This window comes from Oncorhynchus nerka, linkage group LG7 (genome assembly GCF_034236695.1).
Source record: "Oncorhynchus nerka isolate Pitt River linkage group LG7, Oner_Uvic_2.0, whole genome shotgun sequence".
Lineage (NCBI taxonomy): Eukaryota > Metazoa > Chordata > Actinopteri > Salmoniformes > Salmonidae > Oncorhynchus > Oncorhynchus nerka.
This window is the reverse complement of record NC_088402.1, coordinates 27,551,566-27,573,532: the sequence shown is the minus strand read 5'-3', so window position 1 is coordinate 27,573,532 and position 21,967 is coordinate 27,551,566. Positions and strand designations below refer to the sequence as shown.

The following is a 21,967-nucleotide window of genomic DNA, read 5'->3' as shown; positions in this document are numbered from 1 at the left end:
TACATTTCTGCAAGAGCCGAGGGCTCAGTCAGTCAATCAATTGTTGAAAAAAATATATTTAAAAAATCCCTTATTTCACAAAGTTAGCTTTTCGACATCGACAATTTATTTTAAAGCAATGTTCACAGGTTACATAGCATTCAACTTTTTACAACAGTCAGGTTCTAGAAATGATAGCCGTGGTCGCCTAGAAAGAAATACAATGGCATAAAACGAGACTTATCTTTATCATGGTCTTGATTATGGCAGTTATTATTACAACTTAACATAATTATGGCTAAAACACCATTGAGCCTCGTATTCACAGTCACTTTAAAATAGCTAAACTCAAAATGTCACTGATGACATGACAATCACCCCTAACACCTAAACCTCTACCATCCTCTCTATCCTGAAAGTAAATACGTGAAGATGTAGCACGATTACACCAGACAATGTTGCACTCACCACTGTTTCACTTGTTCGCACGGTTCAGTCTAGTTTAACCAGGCCAGTCAACATGTAGAATCTGTGCTTCTTTCATCTCTAGTCAGGATACCAAACTAAACGCCCGCCCCCCAAAAGCCTACGGAAGGTTTTCGTTACTTAACAAGGAATAGCTGTTGCATTATCACTAGAATATTATTACATCACGTTCTTAATACAATGTACAATTTGTGCTAATTTACAAGTTACAGCAAAACCTTAAGGACAACCAGACATACAGATGACCACAACCGGTTAGAAACAAGTTTGTTGGAATGAGAAAGCGGTGCTTTAGGGGAGATACCACAGAGAGACTGACATTTTCCATTGATAGATGACAGACCGGTTGTAAAGCTCTTCTCGGTTTTAAATACATGTAATTTCAATGAGAAAGCAGGATTTAAGCAAGTCAAGACTCTTGTGTTTTCTTTTCTCTTTCTTCTTCACTGGACATGACAGACCCACAGGGAATGTTGCAGAATCGAATCTGGGGCGTGTTACAGAATGTTGAAGATAGAAATTTCACGAATAGAGCTGACATGATTTGGGATGTGATGTTGAGATGCATGGTGCTGGATACATCATGGTTGTGAGTGATTGGCTAGATAGGGTTATTGATAGGTGTGGCAACCAATCAGATTTTGAGTCATCCAGGGAGAAAACTGTGATTGACTAGATGGAATGGTTGACAGGCCTGAGGACCAATAATATTTAGGAGTCGTCTAGAGAAAATGCCCGGTGTGTGTTGGGGAAACGCTGGGAGCTGAATTCTGGGTCATCTCTCACTCTCTCCTTGATGTCACTCCTCACCTGAGAAACATAGGAGTCAAGGTTAGGGTTGGTCAGTCTCACGTTGCCACGCTTTAAAGTCTCGTTCACCCTGCTGTTTCAGAGTGAAAGTGAGCCAAACATTTTTTAGGTTTAGGCCCGGTTCATATACTTTTGAAATGCTTCTGTGGTTCCGCCCATACTTGGAGGTTATTACTAATGTACAGTGTATTCGGGAAGTATTCAGACCCCTTGACTTTTCCACATTTTGTTACTTTACAGCCTTACTCTAAAATTGATTAAATAAAACATTTTCATCAATCTACACACAATATCCCATAATGACAAAGCAAAAACAGATTTTATAAATTTTTACAAATGTATTAACACTTTAAAACAGAAATACCTTATTTACATAAGTATTCAGACCCTTTGTTATGAGACTCGAGATTGAGCTCAGGTGCATCCTGTTTTCATTGATCATCCTTGAGATGTTTCTACAACTTGATTGGAGTCCACCTATGGTAAATTCCATTAATTGGACATGATTTGGAAAGGCACACACCTGTCTATATAAGGTCCCACAGTTGACCGTGCATGTCAGAGCAAATACAGATATAGCCCTTGGTTCACTCCAGACCTGACTGCCCTCGAACAGCACAAAAACATCCTGTGGCGGACTGCAATAGCATCGAATAGTCCCCGCGATTTGCAACTGTTCAGGGAAGTCAGGAACCAATACACGCAGTCAGTCAGGAAAGCCAAGGCCAGCTTCTTCAGGCAGAAATTTGCATCCTGTAGCTCTAACTCCAAAAAGTTCTGGGACACTGTAAAGTCCATGGAGAACAAGAGCACCTCCTCCCAGCTGCCCACTGCACTGAGGCTAGGTAACACGGTCACCACCGATAAATCCATGATTATCGAAAACTTCAACAAGCATTTCTCAACGGCTGGCCATGCCTTCCTCCTGGCTACTCCAACCTCGGCCAACAGCTACTCGCCCAAGCCTCTCCAGGTTCTCCTTTACCCAAATCCAGATAGCAGATGTTCTGAAAGAGCTGCAAAACCTGGACCCGTACAAATCAGCCGGGCTTGACAATCTGGACCCTCTATTTCTGAAACTATCCGCCACCATTGTCGCAACCCCTATTACCAGCCTGTTCAACCTCTCTTTCATATCGTCTGAGATCCCCAAGGATTGGAAAACTGCCGCAGTCATCCCCCTCTTCAAAGGGGGAGACACCCTGGACCCAAACTGTTACAGACCTATATCCATCCTGCCCTGCCTACCATCCTGCCCTGCCTAAGGTCTTCGAAAGCCAAGTCAACAAACAGGTCACTGACCATCTCGAATCCCTCTGTGGAGATGGAACCTGCCAGAAGGACAACCATCTCTGCAACACTCCAGCAATCAGGCCTTTATGGTAGAGTGGCCAGACGGAATCCACTCCTCAGTAAAAGGCACATGACAGCCCACTTGGAGTTTGCCAAAAGGTATCCAAAGGACTCTCAGACCATGAGAAACAGGGTTTTCTGGTCTGATGAAACCAAGATTGAACTCTTTGGTCTGAATGCCAAGCGTCATGTCTGGATGAAACCTGGCACCATCCCTACTAGAGGTCGACCGATTATGATTTTTTTAACGCCGATGCCGATTATTGGATGACCAAAAACCGCCACTACCGATTAATCGGCCGATTTTTTTGTTGTTGTTGTAATAATGACAATTACAACAATACTGAATGAACACTTATTTTAACTTAATAATAACAATAATTAAAAAATCAATTTAGCCTCAAATAAATAATGAAACATGTTCAATTTGGTTTAAATAATGCAAAAACAAAGTGTTGGAGAAGAAAGTAAAAGTGCAATATGTGCCATGTAAGAAAGCTAACGTTTAAGTTCCTTGCTCAGAACATGACAGAACATATGAAAGCTGGTGGTTCCTTTTAACATGAGTCTTCAATATTCCCAGGTAAGAAGTTTTAGGTTGTAGTTATTATAGGAATTATAGGACTATTTCTCTCTATACGGTTTGTATTTCATATACCGTTGACTATTGGATGTTCTTATAGGCACTTTAGTATTGCCAGTGTAGCAGTATAGCTTCCATCCCTCTCCTCGCTCCTACCTGGGCTCGAACCAGGAAAACATTGACAACAGCCACCCTCGAAGCAGCGTTATTCATGCAGAGCAAGGGGAAGAACCACTCCAAGTCTCAGAGCGCGTGACGTTTGAAACACTATTAGCGCACACCCCGCTAACTAGCTAGCCATTTAACATCGGTTACACCAGCCTAATCTCGGGAGTTGATAGACTTGAGGTCATAAACAGCTCAATGCTTGAAGCATTGCGAAGAGCTGCTGGCAAAACGCACGAAAGTGCTGTTTGAATGAATGTTTATGAGCCTGCTGGTGCCTACCATCGCTTAGTCATACTGCTCTTATTAAATCATAGACTTAATTATAATAACACACAGAAATACGAGCCTTAGGTCATTAATATGGTAAAATCCGGAAACTATCATTTTGAAAATAAAATGTTTATTCTTTCAATGAAATACGGAACCGTTCTGTATTTTATCTAACAGGTGGCATCACTAAGTCTAGATATTGCTGTTACATTGTACAACCTTCAATGTAATGTCATAATTACGTAAAATTCTGGCAAATTAGTTTGCAACGAGCCGGCGGCCCAAACTGTTGCATATACCCTGACTCTGCGTGCAATGAACGCAAGAGAAGTGACACAATTTCAACTGGTTAATATTGCCTGCTAACCTGGATTTCTTTTAGCTAAATATGCAGGTTTAAAAATATATACTTCTGTGTATTGATTTTAAGAAAGACATTGATGTTTATGGTTAGTTACATGTTGGAGCAACGACAGTCCTTTTTCGCGAATGTGCACCGCATCGATTATATGCAACGCAGGACACGCTAGATAAACTAGTAATATCATCAACCATGTAACTAGTGATTATGATTGATTGATTTTTATAAGATAAGTTTAATGCTAGCTAGCAACTTACCGTGGCTTCTTACTGCATTCGCGTAACAGGCAGGCTCCTAGTGAGGCAGGTGGTTAGAGCGTTGGACTAGTTAACCGTAAGGTTGCAAGATTGAATCCCTGAGCTGACAAAGTAAAAATCTGTCGCTCTGCCCCTGAACAAGGCAGTTAACCCACCGTTCCTAGGCCGTCAATGAAAGTAAGAATGTGTTCTTAACTGACTTGCCTCGTTAAATAAAGGTGTAAAAAAATACAGATTTCCGATTGTTATGAAAACTTGAAATCGGCCCTAATTAATCGGCCATTCCAATTAATCGGCCGACCTCTAATCCCTACGGTGAAGCATGGTGGTGGCAGCATGTTTTTTAGAAGCAGTGACTGGGAGACTAGTCAGGATCGAGGCAAAGATGAACAGAGAAAACTACAGAGAGATCCTTGATGAAAACCTGCTCCAGAGCGCTCAGGACAACAGACTGGAGCGAAGGTTCAACTTCCAACAGGACAACGACCCTAAGCACACAGCCAAGACGATGCTGAAGTGGCTTCGGGACAAGTATCTGAATGTCCTTGAGTTGCCCAGCCAGAGCCCAGACTTGAACCCGATCAAACATCTCTGGAGAGACATGAAAATAGCTGTGCAGCGACGCTCTCCATCCAACCATACAGAGCTCGAGAGGATCTGCAGAGAAGAATGGGAGAAACTCCCCAAATACAGGTGTGCCAAGCTTGTAGCTTCATACCCAAGAATACTCAAGGCTGTAATCACTGTCAAAGGTGCTTCAACAAAGTACTGAGTAAAGGGTCTGAATACTTCAGATTTTGCTTTGCCATTATGGGGTATTGTGTGTAGATTGATGAAGAAAAAAAACTAATTTAATACATTTTAAAATAAGGTAACATAAGAAAATGTGGAAAGTCAAGGGGTCTGAATACTTTCCGAATGCACTGTACATGTGATTGGATTTACCTGTTCTTGGTAGGCCTCCTGAAGCTCTGGCTCCTCTAGCTCTCCCTGGAGGCTATCTGGGGTAGTGACAGGTCTGACTCCTGCTGCACGGGCCGCCCGGCTCACTGCCTCAGACAGGGACAGGTGAGGGCCTTCACCCTGGTGGGTCTGCGAGAGGGGGATAACAACAGGTCAACACTAACCAGAGCTGTGTTCAGTAGGCACGAAACAGGAGAATAATATGTTTTGAAATTGGGAGCTATTACACAAAATTGTCCAATGATAAACGCTAATTCCCCTCTTCCGTATCAAAATGTTTGTCTCTCAATTCCTATAGAAACACTGTTAGAATAACCAGGTATACAGACTACAGACTTTCTGTTGAGAATATTCCTTGGCCCGGTATTACTTCATGGGCATAGCGTCCTCATGACAAATAATTATAATTTACAATGGCACATTAGGTTCCTAAGCAGATGGACAGCTCACCTTCCTCCTCTTGGCAGGCATCCCGTGGAGGTATGCATCAGAGAGAGGGGGCTGAGCCTTCATCTTCCTCTGAGACAGCATGTCGTGTCTGATGATAGGAACCCACTCCTGATGAACCCAAACACACAGCTCAGTGGTTAAACAGGTGGGCCTGTAACCAAATAGTCACAAGATCAAATCCCATGTCTGACTGGGGAATTGTAGGTATCCTAGAAGCCATTGTGTCCTTGAGCAAGGCACTTAACCCCTAAACAATAAAGCATAGGTCCTATGTCCTTACAGGGGGCACTGCAGCTGCCCAGGGCTCCACGTCTCCTCCAGACTCCTCCCTTCCTCCTGCTGCCATGGCAACAGCTCCTCTGGTCTCCCCTGATGATGCTCTCTGCGAGGGGGCGGTCACCCCGGGATATGCTCCGACCTCCTGTCTGTTCCCTGATGAAGCCATGGCCTCCTCTGCAGTGGTGGCCGGGGCCGGGGACAGACCTTCATCCATCTAGATAGGTAGAGAGAGGAGAGTAGGTTAACTAAGGTTAGCTGTACTGTCTGAAGACAAAGATAACCATGTCCTCAAAGCTGTCTGAACTTTGTGTTCCTTGCTGATTTCCTGGTATTACCAGATGTTTTTCTAGGTGAACCCAAGCATGCAGTGTCCTTATAACCCTCAGATAACAACACCTGGAAAGACTGACCACAAACACACACACACACACACAATCACTCACCTCCACACTCTGTGTGTCTGTCTGCTGTCCAGCCTGTGCCCCAGGCTCTGCTCTCCGTGTGTGGATGACATAGTGCTGGATGTGGTCCTCAGTGACTGGGTTGTGCTCCAGGATGACGTGGAGTCTCATGGTCATCATACTGGTCAGCCAGTTGACCAGGCTGGGGTTGACCTCTGCTGACATCCTCCTCTGTGGACATAGAGGAGAGAGAAAACATGTATAGATCTTTACATCATACACACCAAGCAGATATACCAGGACTCAACCCACAACCTACCAGATACAATGGGATGCAACTGATTCATTCATTGACTAGTTTAGCAACTAGCTTGTACTGAAATGGGAAAATGTTGTTGACCGGCTATGGGTCCTGAGGACCGGGTTGGGAAACACTCAATAAAGTCTATCAAATATTAGAGTGGATAGAGTAGTGGAGGAGTGTACTAACGATGCGGTGGTTGATGACTTGGGTGAGTGCTCTCTGTTCCCCTCGGAGACAGTAAAGGTTGAGAGCCAGACACTCAAACAGACCCTGGGTGCAGAGCAGCAGCAGGCGGTGACCAAACGTTTGGTCTGCAGAGAGGTAGAGACACACAACACCAGCAACAGATTTACAGTCATGCTGCTGTTAGGTACTAGACTAGGGTTGACAGTAGTCCGGTAAACCAGTTTGGTAACAATGTGTAGGATCCAGTATAGAAAAGCTTTACACAAGGGGTTTGAGTGTTTTACCTGTGCAACGTAGGATGTGTGTGGCCACGCGGGTGAACTGCTGTCTAAGGAAAGTGATGTTGGTTTGAATGATGTCCACGCCCTCTCTCACAGTCACTGTGGCCTGAGAGAGAGACAGGGTACTGTATTATTACAATATTCTAAACATATTGTGACAATTTAATAGTCAGAGTGGGAGACTTACAAAGCTCTCTGCTATGTACTCCTCCAGATCATTGATGAGGTCCACAGATGCTGCCTGAAAAGACAGAACATAGTGCTTTCAGTTTCTAATCTTTTGAGATGAGATGCCATAAACATTGGCCTTAATAAAGTTCACTGCAAATGGAGAGGATACTGTGCCAATTTCATGTCATGATTCTCATTAAAACAGCAGCTGGCAGTAGAGCAGAGATACTCACGTTGATATTGGCGTCAGTAGGCTCTCGACCCTGCAGGTAGTGCTGGTTGAAGAATTCAGTGAGCTGGGGCTGGATCCGGCTGATTGGTTGGGCGTTACCATGGAGTAACAACACCATGTCCACCATGGAGAAACTGTGACACACCAGGGACAACAGGTCCCCAAAGAACCCTGCAGAGAGATGAGGTCAAAGAATATGTTCAGCAAAAACGAAGACACTTCGGTCTTCTGTCACTTTTCCAAGAACGCTATCATTTTTTTTACATTTACAGTCGGACGTTTACATACACCTTAGCCAAACACACTTAATCTCAGTTTTTCACAATTCCTGACATTTAATCCTAGTAAAAAATTTGGATCACCACTTTATTTTAAGAATATGAAATGTCAGAATAATAGTAGAGAGAATGATTCATTTCAGCTTTTATTTCTTTCATCACATTCCCAGTGAGTAAGAAGTTTACAGACACTCAATTAGTACTTGGTAGCATTGCTTTTAAATGGTTTAACATGGGTCAAACATTTCAGGTAGCCTTCCACAAGCTGCCCACAATAAGTTGGGTGAATTTTGGCCCATTCTTCCTGACAGAGCTGGTGTAACTGAGTCAGGTTTGTAGGCCTCCTTGTTCACACACGTTTTTTCAATTCTGCCCACAAATCTTCTATAGGATTGAGGTCAGGGCTTTGTGATGGCACTCCAATACCTTGACTTTGTTGTCCTTAAGCCATTTTGCCACAACTTTGGAAGTATGCTTGGGGTCATTGTCCATTTGGGAAGACCCATTTGCGACCAAGCTTTAACTTCATGACTGATGTCTTGAGATGTTGCTTCAATATATCTACAAATTTTCCTTCCTCATGATGCCATTTATTTTGTGAAGTGCACCAGTCCCTCCTGCAGCAAAGCACCCCCACAACATGATGCTGCCACCCCCGTGCTTCACGGTTGGGATGGGGTTCTTCGGCTAGCAAGCCTCCCCCTTTTTCCTCCAAACATAACGACAGTCATTCCTGTTAAACAGTTCTATATTTGTTTCATCAGACCAGAGGACATTTCTCCAAAAAGTATGATCGTTGTCCCCATGTGCAGTTGCAAACCGTAGTCTGGCTTTTTTATGCCGGTTTTGGAGCAGTGGCTTCTTCCTTGCTGAGCGGCCTTTCAGGTTATGTCGATATAGGACTCGTTTTACTGTGGATATAGATACTTTTGCACCTGTTTCCTCCAGCATCTTCACAAGGTCCTTTGCTGTTGTTCTGGGATTGATTTGCACTTTTCGCACCAAAGTATGTTCATCTCTAGGAGACAGACAGAACGAGTGGTTGAAAAACTAGTTTTAATGACTCCAACCTAAGTGTATGTAAACCAACCTCCAACCTAAGTGTATTTAACCAGAAACACTTACCTATTTAAGTTGAATGCTCATATTGTAAGGCAACCACATTTCCCCATTATTACAAGTAAATCCATCTAAATAGGCGCTATCTTTTTGGTGCTAGTAAGAAAAGACACGTGTGTGTATGAGTGCAAGAAAGACAAGGACAACAGTTAAGTGTTAGAAGGTTTTTACTTTCGTCAATGACTCACCGACAGCGTCTCCAGATCCAGGTGTGAAGAGGTTGGTGGTCTGAGATAGTCTCTGGATGAACTGAGCGATGCTCTCCCCGTTCCCCTGCGGAGCCCCCAGAGACCCCATCATGGTGGAGAGGACCCCCTGGACAATACCTGTAAATAACTCTGGGCTCAGGGATGGGTCCCCTCCACCCCCAGGGGCCGCCTGGTGGGGGGGGTTAGGGGTGCCTTGGCCAGGGGGAGGCTCCTGGCCGGGTAGGGGTACGGGTGAGGGTCGGGAGAAGATGGGTTGGTTAGCCTAGAAATGGGAGAGGAACTATTGGGTAACTACTGGGTGACACTTTGTTGCACAGTCATCTAGTTGTCTAGAGTTTACTTCAATATATCTCCCTTCAATATATCTACAAATTTTCGACTAATTTTCGACTAATGACCACAACTTCGACTAATGACGACAGCTTTGACTAATTACAACAACTTCTACTAATTACAACAACTTCCGACTAATTCAGACTTCTATAAATGTCGATGACTGTGACAAATTCAGACAACTTCTACAAATTGAGACAACTTCGACACATTCAGGCAACTTCCGACTAATTCAGACTTCTATCAATTTTGACGACTTCCGACGACCTCTGACAACTTCGACAAATTCAGACAACTTCGACAAATTCAGACAACTTCGGGCCTAATTGCGGCGGCTTCGACTTCGGCCTAATTGCGGCGGCTTCTGCCTAATTGCTGAGGCATCTACTAATTAGGACTCATTTAATTACGACTACTACTAATTAGGACTACTTCAATTTCTATTACAGTGTGATAACAGAGTAATTACATAATTATAAGAGTTACTTTTCATTCACATTGATTATAAGAGTTACCAATACGGTTCAATAATTTTCTCTCTCACCTGGATGAAGTCTGACATTCCCTGGAAGAACCCTGGGACTCCTGGTACAGTCACAGTGATGTGTGGGTTAGCTCCAGAACCAGGGGCTCCTGGCCCACTAGCTCCACCCAGTAGGGAGCCCAGGAGTTGGGCTAGGTTGGCCTCGGCGACCCCTTCCGGTGGCTGGCCCATGGAAGTGGTGTTGGTGGTGTGGGTGGTGGTCTGGCCAGATGTGTTCGCCCCACAGGAGGGGTGGGGAGGGACGGGATTGGAGGAGGAGAAGGAGGAGGAGGCAGAAGAGGATGAAGAGGAGGAGGTGGAAAAAGAGAAGGAGTGGGAGGCTGAGGAGGAGCTGGTGGATGTCTGATCACCTGGAGGAACTGGGAAAAAGAAGACTTCTGATTCATTGTCCATTTTCTTTGAACACTACAAAATAAAACCCATCATTCACTGATTATAATAATCAATAAATCAACCAATCAATCAATCAATCACTCACCTTGCTGTCCAGGCATCTGTCCAAACATCTGTTGTCCAGGCATCTGTTGTCCAGGCATCAGTAGTTGTCCAACCAGACCACTGATCATCTGAGTTAGGGGAGAGGAAGCCAGAGGTGTGCCCTGGAAGAAGAGAAGAAATGGACGAAGACATCAGTTGATTAGTTGAATCAGGTGTGTTAGAGCAGGGCCGGAACAAAAGTCTGCAAAACCAGTAGCTCTCCAGGAGGATTGGCCACCCCTGTCAAAGTACAACAGCACAAGGACATAAGAGACCAAAGTCATTCCTCACAGACTTCTCCATCTCTGCCCCTCTCCTCACCTGAAGGTTCTGTTGCCCACCAGCAGGGGGCACTGAAGCCCTGAGGTTGATGGTGGTGCCCCTGGTGCCCACAGGCTGGGGGATGTGGGGGGAGAAGGAGGGGTGCGTGATCACCACCCTGGCTCCAGGGGGCAGAGGCCCGTGAGGGTGAGGGGGGGCAGAGGTGTCAGAGCTGGGGGTGGTCCCGGGGATGCCTACTCCTGGTTGCCCGGGATGACCTGTGGCAGCAGCGGTTGCCATGGCAGCAGCCTGCTGAGAGATCTGGTGGACGATGGCCTGCATGAACTCTGGAGGAAGGCCTGCGATTTGGACTGGAGTAGCACCTTCAGATTGAGAGAGTACAGAGATAAATAGTTGATATAACGGTCAGCAACATCCCAGGGACTAGTGGTTCAGAGACTGTGGTATAGGGGTCTGGTGTATCTCATCCTTCTAGACCTATCGGCTGCCTTCGATACTGTGAACCATCAGATCCTCCTCTCCACCCTCTCCGAATTGGGCATCTCCGGCGCGGCCCACGCTTGGATTGCATCCTACCTGACAGGTCGCTCCTACCAGGTGGCGTGGCGAGAATCTGTCTCCTCACCACGCGCTCTCACCACTGGCGTCCCCCAGGGCTCTGTTCTAGGCCCTCTCCTATTCTCGCTATACACCAAGTCACTTGGCTCTGTCATAACCTCACATGGTCTCTCCTATCATTGCTATGCAGACGACACACAATTAATCTTCTCCTTTCCCCCTTCTGATGACCAGGTGGCGAATCGCATCTCTGCATGTCTGGCAGACATATCAGTGTGGATGACGGATCACCACCTCAAGCTGAACCTCGGCAAGACGGAGCTGCTCTTCCTCCCGGGGAAGGACTGCCCATTCCATGATCTCGCCATCACGGTTGACAACTCCATTGTGTCCTCCTCCCAGAGCGCTAAGAACCTTGGCGTGATCCTGGACAACACCCTGTCGTTCTCAACTAACATCAAGGCGGTGGCCCGTTCTTGTAGGTTCATGCTCTACAACATCCGCAGAGTACGACCCTGCCTCACACAGGAAGCAGCGCAGGTCCTAATCCAGGCACTTGTCATCTCCCGTCTGGATTACTGCAACTCGCTGTTGGCTGGGCTCCCTGCCTGTGCCATTAAACCCCTACAACTCATCCAGAACGCCGCAGCCCGTCTGGTGTTCAACCTTCCCAAGTTCTCTCACGTCACCCCGCTCCTCCGCTCTCTCCACTGGCTTCCAGTTGAAGCTCGCATCCGCTACAAGACCATGGTGCTTGCCTACGGAGCTGTGAGGGGAACGGCACCTCAGTACCTCCAGGCTCTGATCAGGCCCTACACCCAAACAAGGGCACTGCGTTCATCCACCTCTGGCCTGCTCGCCTCCTTACCACTGAGGAAGTACAGTTCCTGCGCAGCCCAGTCAAAACTGTTCGCTGCTCTGGCCCCCCAATGGTGGAACAAACTCCCTCACGACGCCAGGACAGCGGAGTCAATCACCACCTTCCGGAGACACCTGAAACCCCACCTCTTTCAGGAATACCTAGGATAGGATAAAGTAATCCTTCTCACCCCCCTTAAAATATTTAGATGCACTATTGTAAAGTGGCTGTTCCACTGGATGTCTTAAGGTGAACGCACCAATTTGTAAGTCGCTCTGGATAAGAGCGTCTGCTAAATGACTTAAATGTAAATGTAAATGTGTATATACCATAATGAACATAGTGTGATGTAGGAGTCAAAAGCACTCACCAGGCTGTCCAGTACCCATAGGGATCGGTTGTCCTTGGACCTGAGGGCCGCTGCCAGATTCTAAGAGAGAGACCAACCAGCGAGAAGACATTACCTTACAACTCTGAATATGTATACTGGGTATGCAAGCTTTGCTACATTACAGCTCTCCTCGGACACACCTATAAGTTTCCTATAGGAAATCAACAATGACTATGGTCTCTTTCAGTTTGGAATGATTATCTAATGTACTGATTATTTGGTACGCATGAAAGACACAGTTAGGGCATGACAACTCCAAGATGAGCCAAGAGCAAGAGAGAGAGAAAATAACAAACGTGTCCCCTCCCTCACCATCCAGGTTCATCTGCATCATTACCACAGGCTCCATGGTCTGGTGGGTGATTCTGATGACATGCGGAGCCCCCTGGCCCTGAATTGGCTGCTGATTGGCTGCGTTGGGCTGCGGAAGCGGGGCCTGGCCCTCTGACTGGCCAGGAGCCTGAGAGGGTTGGGCCCAGCCCTCGGCTGCATGCCTCCCATTGGACGTCATGGTGACTGTGGTTCCCAAATTTCCGAGGTTCCCAGGTTTCCAAGGTTTATCTGAAGACACAAGTCAAGTTAGTAACGTCCCAAGAAAATGGTGTGCATATACAAAGTTAAATTTGAAAAGACCTACAGCGAAATGCTGGTAAAAGTATGAAAGGCTGGTGATTTGAATTTGAATCCACCAACCAGTGAGGTTTAGTTTTAGAACCTGGTGCTAAAATGACTGAGAGTATATGTGGAAGACTCTCTCCACACAGTGACCTACCGGTATGGGGGTGTGGTGTGGCATACCACCCTGCAGCAGGACGGGGGAGCCATAGTGGGACATGGGCCGAACCACGTGGAGGTGACGGGGGGGAGGAGTGGCCAGGTTACAACGTAGGTCACTAAGGGCAACCAGGGTGTTGCCAAGGAGACGTAGAGACTCCCCGACCAGGTTGAGAACGTGCTGGTCCTCTTCTCTTTCCTGGGTCTGTGAAGACAGATGAACAAAGTGGTGACTGATTCACATGTGGTTTATTCAAGTCTGTTTGGGGCTCCATTTCACTCATGCAAGCAGCACTGTGACTGACCTATTCAAGAAGACTAACTCAACTCTGCGGCACAGTTTATGTTGTAACTTTTCTTCTCATGGACACCATTGAAGTTAAAGGACGAATATGTAACAGGAGTTTAAGTTTGAAGTAAAAACAGTGTGATAATGTTTTGCATGGGTTGAAGAGGTAGTTGCTGTGCAACTGAATATAATGGAGTTGTAGTGTTTACGTTGTTGTTGTAGTCTGCTGAAGTGGCAGCCCCAAGGATGGAGTGAGTTCTCTCTATGAAGGGACGAAGCCTCTCCTCCACCCTCCTCACCTCTGACAACACCTCCACTAGCGCTGCTGGGCTGGGGTGGCTGGGGAGGGAGTGGAGGAAGCAGAGAGAGAGAGAGAGAGAGAGAGAGAGAGAGAGAGAGAGAGAGAGAGGTATGTGTTCAGTAGGAAAGAAACAGGAGAATGCGTTTTGATTCTATTTGAAACACTACGCTGTGCCCTCTCGAGCACTTACTTGGGCCCGGGGTGGGGCGGTCCCTCTGTCTGGCTGGAGGAGGTGGGAGGGGGAGGTGGTGGAGCAGGAGGGGAGGTGTCCATAGGCTGGCATGCTCCTGCAGTGGCAGCTGTAGCGGAAGAGGATGAGGAGGAGGAAGAGGAGGTGGACTGAGATGTCTCCGGCTCGGCTTGAGATGGAACACCACTGGGCTGACCCTGCAAACACAAACATGTTGTCTAAAAATTTCTGTATAATATAGAATAATAGCAGAGCATAACATAGCATAGTATGCAAGTTGTTACTGTACCTCCAGTCTGTGGATCAGAGACTGGGTATCCCTTAGCAAGTTCTCAGCCAATTGCAGCCTCATCCTGGGCTCGCTCTGCACTGATTGGTCAACGTTGATATGCACATCCACTGAACCATTGCTCTACAAACAAGACAGATCATAAACATACCCTAATAGTAATGTAATAGACAGATATCCATGTATACACATATTCCTTGATTTTGAAAGATAATCACATTCTTTTGTCCATTTAAATAACATCAAATTGATCAGAAATACAGTGTAGGCATTGTTAATGTTGTAAATGACTATTGTAGCTGGAAACGGCAGATTTTTAATGGACTATCTACATAGCAGTAAAGAGGCCCATTATCAGCAACCATCACTCCTGTGTTCCAATGGCACATTGTGTTAGCTAAATCAAGTTTATCATTTTAAAAGGCTAATTGAGCATTAGAAAACCCTTTTGCAATTATGTTAACACAGCTGAACACTGTTGTTCTGATTAAAGAAGCAACAAAACTGGCCTTCTTTAGACTAGTTGAGTATCTGGAGCATCGGCATTTGTGGGTTCGATCACAGGCTCAACATTTGATCTGATTAGTCCAAATTTTAGGTTTTTGGTTCCAAACGCCGTGTCTTTGTAAGACACAGAGTAGATGAACGGATGATCTCTGCATGTGTGGTTCCCACTGTGAACCATGGAGGAGGAGGTGTGATGGTTTTGGGGTGCTTTGTTAGTGATTTATTTAGCATTCAAGGCACACTTAACCAGCATGGCTACCATAGCATTCCGCAGTGATACACCATCCCATCTGGTTTACACTTAGTGGGACAATCATTTGTTTTTCAACAGGACAATGACCCAACAAACCTCCATGCTGTGTAGGGGCTATTTGACCAAGAAGGAGAGTGATGGAGTGTTGCATCAGATGCCCTGGTCTTTTTTTTTGCAAATGTATTACAAATGAAAAATGAAACATAACATTTACATACGTTTTCAGACCATTTACTCTGTACTTCGTTGAAGCACCTTTGGCAGCTCTTACAGCCTCGAGTCTTCTTGGGTATGACACTACAAGCTTGGCACACCTGTATTTGGGGATATTCTCTGATGCCTCTCTCCAGATCCTCTCAAGCTCTGTCAGGTTGGATGGGAAGTGTCACTGCACAGATATTTTCAGGTCTCTCCAGAGATTTTCCGATCGGGTTCAAGTCCGGGCTTGGCCACTCAAGGACATTCAGAGACTTGTCCCGAAGCCACTCCTGTGTTGTCTTGGCTGTGTGCTTAGGGTCGTTGTCCTGTTGGAAGGTGAACCTTCGCCCCAGTCTGAGGTCCTGAGCGCTCTGGAGCAGGTTTTCATCAAGGATCTCTCTGTACATTTCTCCGTTCATCTTTCCCTCGATCCTGACTAGTCTCCCAGTCCCTGCCGCTGAAAATCATCCCCTCATGATGCTGCCACCACTATGCTTCACTGTAGGGATGGTGCCAGGTTTCCTCCAGACATGATGCTTGCCATTTAGGTCAAAGAGTTCCATCTTGGTTTCATCAGGCCAGAGAATCTTGTTTCTCATGGTCTGAGAGTCCTTTAGGTGCCCTTTGGCAAACTCCAAGCGGGCTGTCAAGTGCCTTTTACTGAGGAGTGGCTTCCATTTGGCCACTCTACCACAAAGGCCTAATTGGTGGAGTGCTGCAGAGATGGTTGTCCTTCTGGAAGGTTCTCCCATCTCCACAGAGGAACTCTGGAGCTCTGTCAGAGTGACCATCGGGTTCTTGGTCACCTCCCTGACCAAGGCCCTTCCCACCCGATTGCTCAGTTTGGCTGGGCAGCCAGCTCTAGGAAGGGTCTTGGTGGTTCCAAACTTCTTCCAGAGTGATGGAGGCCACTGTGTTCTTGGGGACCTTCAATGCTGCAGACATTTTTTGGTACTTTTCCCCTGATCTGTGCCTTGAATCCTGTCTCGGAGCTCTACGGACAATTCCTTCGATCTCAAGGCTTGGTTTATGCTCTGACATGTACTGTCCACTGTGGGACCTTATATAGACAGATGTGTGCCTTTCCAAATCATGTCCAATCAATTGAATTTACCAGAGGTGGACCGCAATCAAGATGTAGAAACATCTCAAGGATGATCAATGAAAACAGGATGAACCAGAGTTCAATTTCGAGTCTCTGAATACTTATGTAAATAAGGTATCTGTTTTATGGTTAATAAATTTGCAAACGTTTCTAAAAACCTGTTTTTGCTTCATCGTTATGGGGTATTATGCGTAGATTGCTGATGATTTTTATTTATATAATCCATTTTAGAATAAGGCTGTAATGTAACAAAATGTGGAAAGATTCAAGGGGTCTAAAAACTTTCCAAAGGCAATGTATATGACAGTAATAAGGAAGACTTACTCGAGTGCTGGTGCTGACTCTGGTATTCCTTCCTGCTTCTCCCACTCCTGCCATCATCTGCTGCACTTGCATCTTCCAAGGAAACCACAGTTATTACACTTGTATTACTTCATTGTTAATACACTCGATGTTCAACAAATCCTACAGACACATTTGGTACCGATTAAAACTGTTTGATTCAATACATTTTTAGGCGCTCAATATTTTTTCTGAATAAAGACTATGAAACAGCTGCACAGTGCACACCAACACACAACCTTGACTCACCTGTATCTGCTGAGGGTCCATGATGTTGACGGGCAGGTTAAAGGTTCCCAGCATGACGTAGCTGTTCCCGTTGCGGTCCTGGGGGCCTCCCTGGGAGGAGGTGGCACCTCCCTCTGTTCCCCCTGAGGACACTCCTCCTCCCCCACCGCCAGACTGGGAGGTCTGAGGAGGAGCACGCTCCACCAGGTGGATCACCTTACCAGCCACATCTGAGAGGAGGCCATAGGAGGAGAGAATGAGAGTGGAGGAGAGAGAATGAGAGTGGGGGACAGAGAAGGAGAGAGGACAGAGAACAAGAGCAGAGGATGACAGGACAGTGAAGCAGAGTGGAGGACAGTGAAGCAGAGTGGAGGACAGAGAAGCAGAGTGAAGCAGAGTGGAGGACAGAGAAGCAGAGTGGAGGACAGAGAAGCAGAGTGGAGGACAGTGAAGCAGAGTGGAGGACAGTGAAGCAGAGTGGAGGACAGTGAAGCAGAGTGGAGGACAGTGAAGCAGAGTGGAGGACAGAGAAGGAGAGAGGAGAGCAGAGAAGAGGAAAGGAGAAAAGACGGGGAGAGAAGAGAAGTCCTGGGGTTACTGGAGCAAGGTGTTCTCATGTACATTCTCAATAACACAAGATGTCCAGCAATGTTAACTGTTTTGCTGTTTTACAACAGATCAGAGACTATGTATGCAGTATATTACTTACTGTGTCCTTTGAATAGAATAGAATAGTTGCTGGCTTTTTTACTCACTGTATTCGTTCAGTGTCCTCTCATCCTGCAGCACTCTGCCCTGGTAGATTAGTCTCTGCTTGTCCACTGGGATCTCCACTGATGCAGCTATGTGTTCTTTGAACTCCTTCACTGTCAACTGAGGGAGAGGTTGGAGGCTCAGTGCATTGCTAGTACAGAGCTGAATAAATATATTTCCCACTCATAAGTGTACAATATATAGGCCACATAGGAGTAGCCTGGAATCTAAACTGATATGTTCAGTTGGATTTCAGATTAAGACAAAAGCAGACAACAACAACAACAACAGGAAGTCACAGCCTACCTCCCTACGGACAGTGTAGCTCCTGCTCTGGGAGTCCAGGGTCTTCACAGTGACCTCTATGGTGCTTGCTGACTCCTCCATGGTTTCTCTGCTAGAGCACAGAGAAATAGTCAACAAATGTGTTTTCTCCCAGAAAATGTTCACCCCTGAAGACAAATGGGGTGTATTCATTACGGAAAACGTTCAAGAAGCATTTCGCTACACCCGCAATAACATCTGCTAAATATGTGTATGTGACCCCCCACGCTACAAAGTCGATTGGTTCCCAGATCGTTAATAGTACTGTACCTGTTTTGGGTAATTTCACTTGAATCAGGGTTGTTGTTAGCTTGCTAGCCAGCTAATCCAAACGAAATGATCAGGAAGCCAGCTAACCTCCCAGAGGAACTTCTTTGTCTTCGTTCAATGTCAAAGCAAGGCAATTCCGTTACTTTCTCTGCATCCAACGGAATACACTGTCGGTGAAATTGCAATGGTATTACATGAGCAATTGGGTACTTTGTCTATTCTTCAAATATTTAAAGTTCATTTTCCGTTCAATAGTTGCTAAAAAAAAGTGCGACACCACCTATTCGGGCAAGGACCCATATGACGCACAAAATGCAAGCGTCCATTTTAAATGCCTGTTTGTTTTAGTGTGAATCTGAGTGTGAGAGTAATAACTGGGTACAGTTAAACAAAATTGACCAATTATCAATTTACTGATGCAGTTTAACATCAGTGTTTCTAATGTACTTGTGTACTCTACTGTATGCTCTCGCTCCTAATGTTATTTCTATCTCTCCAAGACCCTTACTTCCTTCCTCTGGCCCTTGGGAATTAGATTTGGAGCACAGTGTTCCCTCTATTCATCCCTCACCTCTTTCTCATCTCAGCTTGAGCTTAATCCTGCCTATTTTTAGCTGAAGCCAGGATGGTTGGTGTGTGTTAATGGGCACAGTGTTAACTTTACCTTCATGACACAATGTTCAGCTTGTGCAAAGAGGGTGTGAGAGGAGAGGGAACACAAGAGGCCATATGCACTCGATTGGAAATAACTGGACAGTTGAGAAATTCCAGACATTGCTTTCACCTTTTCTGTGTTCTGAAATTAGTCCAGATGTAGGGTGGTTGGCGGAGAGTGAAAGTCACCATTAACTACGAAGATGGATAATATATATTATATGTAATTTTTCCAATCATCCTTGCCAAAGGCATAGATAGAATAGTCACCATCTAATAAACTGAATATGTATGTTTCCACAGCTCCCACTAGTGGCAATAAAGAATAACGCCGCAGCTGTAGAAATGTCATGATTTAATTCAACATAAAAGGCAGGGATGAGCACTGCATAGGTATTCATAATTTACAATTCACTTTCTTACAAAATGAATATTCAAACATTCAAAGATGTAGATACCACAAATGTACAACATACAAAAGGTGTCGATTTAAAGTCAAACTGCAGAGAATTCCCAAAACAAAATCAACCAGTACAAAAAGCCAGAACAGATTGATGGTTTATCATAAAGTCAGAACTGATCACAGATCAGTTTTATGATGGCCCCCTGCATAATGGTTAATGTTAGGATTTCAGCAGGGTGGGCTGATCCTATATATTTGTGTAAGGTCAACTTCATTCCAGAGTGATATGAGAAAGGCAATAAAAAAAAAGGGAGGTAAGGATCTGAATGTCATCCTATTCCCCATATAGTGCACTACTTTTGACCAGAGCTAAATATGCACTCTTTAGGGAATATGGTGTCATTTGAGATGGAACCCAACTCTGTTTCTCTGTTCATCCAATAAGAAAAGGGAAAACAACAAATGTTCATGTTTGAGACACCAGTGTTTATGCCTATGAAAATAAATACCCTTAAGCTGTGGGATGTTTCACTCAAGCAACATTTAAAACCATTAACACGTTTAAAACTATTTAAAAGGCAACAAGGAGCTCAATGTGAACGTGGTTTAAAAATAAGAAGTCTAAGTTTGGTCCCATATTCACCCATTTTAACAGTTTGTCTTGTGAGCTGCTATGGTCTACAAGGCAGTGAGATGCTTAGTTTCAGCTCGATCCAATTGATCTCAGTCAGTCTCGTTATGAACGGCAGTGATTAAGCTCAGCTCAGTTTGGTGCTTAATCACCTGATAAAACTCATCTTGAAAAAAAATATGAATCATCTTACCAGAGTGTGCATTTCATTGTCATTATGATAAAAAGGAAAGACAAATAAATACCTATACTGTACATAAGAGAAAAGTAAAACCCTTTTGAAAATAAATAGCCAAAGTGTTTGATGAACTCAGAAGACCTTCTGAGGTGTCCAGGTCCTTAAACTCATGTTGGAAACCAGAAAGCATACAAAGTCCTTGAAAACAGTAGCAGACAAAACCAGAGATGGGAGTATTGGTGTGAGATGGTGTCCGGAGGAACAGATTGTCTCCACCCTCCATCATATTCTCTCACTAACCAAATCTCTCCCTCTACTCTACTTCCACATACCCAACCCTTCCTTCCCTCCATCTCTCCCTTTCACAGTCTCAATCTCTATCCACCTAATAGTTTCTTACTTCTCTCTCCCTCTGTCTATCCACCCCTTCTTATCTCAATATATCCTATCCCTCGCTCCCTCCCTCCTCCTCTCTGGTAGAACATGCGGGCCACAGTAACACAGAAGATACAGTAACTGTCGAAGACAGATTTGTTTGATAGAGGCCCAGGACCTCCCGATCGTCCTTCTATCCCGCCATCATTTCCCTCCTCCCTCCATTCCCCTCCTCTCTCTGTGATAGGCAGAAGATAGATCCATTTTAGTCAGTCTTCTTTCCTCTTTTGTCCAGGGAGGCTGCAGGTCTGCTCCTCCATGTCGTAATGGGCCACACTGAAGCCATTGACCAGGGGGGCTGTGTGGGGGGTAGAGAGGGTTGTCCTGGAGGAGAGGAGGTACTCCTGAGCAAAGTCTGGGTGCTGCTCCACAAACCGACAGAAGTCTTCTACAGATGGATATAGAGAGAGAGAAGGACAGAGTGAAAGAGAGATTGTAATTAGTGTTGGCCGTGATCCCGTTAGTTGGACGCTCTTAACCAGAGTGATTTACAGTTAGTGCATTCAACTTAAAATAGCGAGGTGAAACAACCACATTTCACAATCACAGCAAGTGAAACGTTTTCCTCAATAAATCAACTATCAACAAAGTCAATGCTAGTAAGAAAAGACGAGTGCAAACGTTAGTGCAAGAAAGGGCGTTAGTGTGTGATATCACCGTGTGTGATCTTCCCTGCGTCAAGTGTGTCGATTGCTGAGAACAACTCTGTGACGTCGACCTCTGCTACTCCCAACGCCGTTCTCAAAATGGATGCCAGATCCTTTTCCACGATCGCCCTGTCCTCCTTTGCCTCGTACATCTGACCAGGGTCAGGACAGAGGACAGTTAAAACGTTTTATATAGCAGACGTTTTATATATTTTCTAGGCATTTCTATTATAAATGCCTTATAAGAGCAGACAGATGTTATAATGCTTTCAAAGAGCAGACATTGGGTTCTTATATAGTGCTTCATAGGAACTGTTATAAAGCTTCATTGCCTGTCACTCACCCCAAAGGCCAGCCTGAGGGTGTCCATGGCTTTAGAGGGTTGACATGCCACAGACAGGGCTATCACATACTCCCTGATGTCTATCTGACCATCTCCATGCTTCAGAGGGAGAGAGAGAGGGAGGGAGTAAGGGAGAGAGAGAAAGAGGGAGAGAAAGGGAGAGAGAGGAGGGAGGGAGGAGTAGGGAGGAGGGAGGGAGAGAGAGAAAGAGGAGGGAGGGAGGAGGGAGGGAGGAGTAAGGAGAGAGAGAGAGTAAAGGGAGAGGGAGA

At 45.4% G+C, this 21,967-nt stretch overlaps 2 protein-coding genes across 4 annotated transcripts in view; both read right to left on the bottom strand.

The window, feature by feature from the left end:
* Window positions 1–83: 83 nt before the first annotated feature.
* LOC115131404 (large proline-rich protein BAG6-like) lies at window positions 84–18,874 on the bottom strand. The gene is given in 25 exon segments (XM_029663112.2): window positions 84–1,275; window positions 5,213–5,359; window positions 5,681–5,788; window positions 5,961–6,173; window positions 6,403–6,591; window positions 6,851–6,975; window positions 7,135–7,237; window positions 7,319–7,372; window positions 7,536–7,705; window positions 9,120–9,402; window positions 10,018–10,376; window positions 10,496–10,616; window positions 10,816–11,138; window positions 12,564–12,623; window positions 12,897–13,127; window positions 13,130–13,145; window positions 13,357–13,563; window positions 13,857–13,986; window positions 14,139–14,335; window positions 14,428–14,550; window positions 16,815–16,886; window positions 17,082–17,290; window positions 17,816–17,933; window positions 18,120–18,210; window positions 18,408–18,874. Coding segments are annotated over 24 exon segments (3,738 nt in total). The 5' UTR covers window positions 18,201–18,210; window positions 18,408–18,874; the 3' UTR covers window positions 84–1,176.
* Window positions 18,875–19,399: 525 nt separating this feature from the next.
* LOC115131403 (lysophosphatidylcholine acyltransferase 1-like) overlaps window positions 19,400–21,967 on the bottom strand; it is a 35,962-nt gene continuing 33,394 nt past the window's right edge. For all 3 annotated transcript variants that reach the window (XM_065020374.1, XM_065020375.1, XM_065020376.1), the window contains 3 exons: window positions 21,699–21,797; window positions 21,366–21,507; window positions 19,400–21,096 (listed from right to left, as the gene is read on the bottom strand). In XM_065020374.1, the coding sequence (XP_064876446.1) occupies window positions 20,918–21,096; window positions 21,366–21,507; window positions 21,699–21,797 (420 nt within the window). In that variant the 3' untranslated portion in view covers window positions 19,400–20,917. The remainder of the gene's footprint in view (window positions 21,097–21,365; window positions 21,508–21,698; window positions 21,798–21,967) is intronic.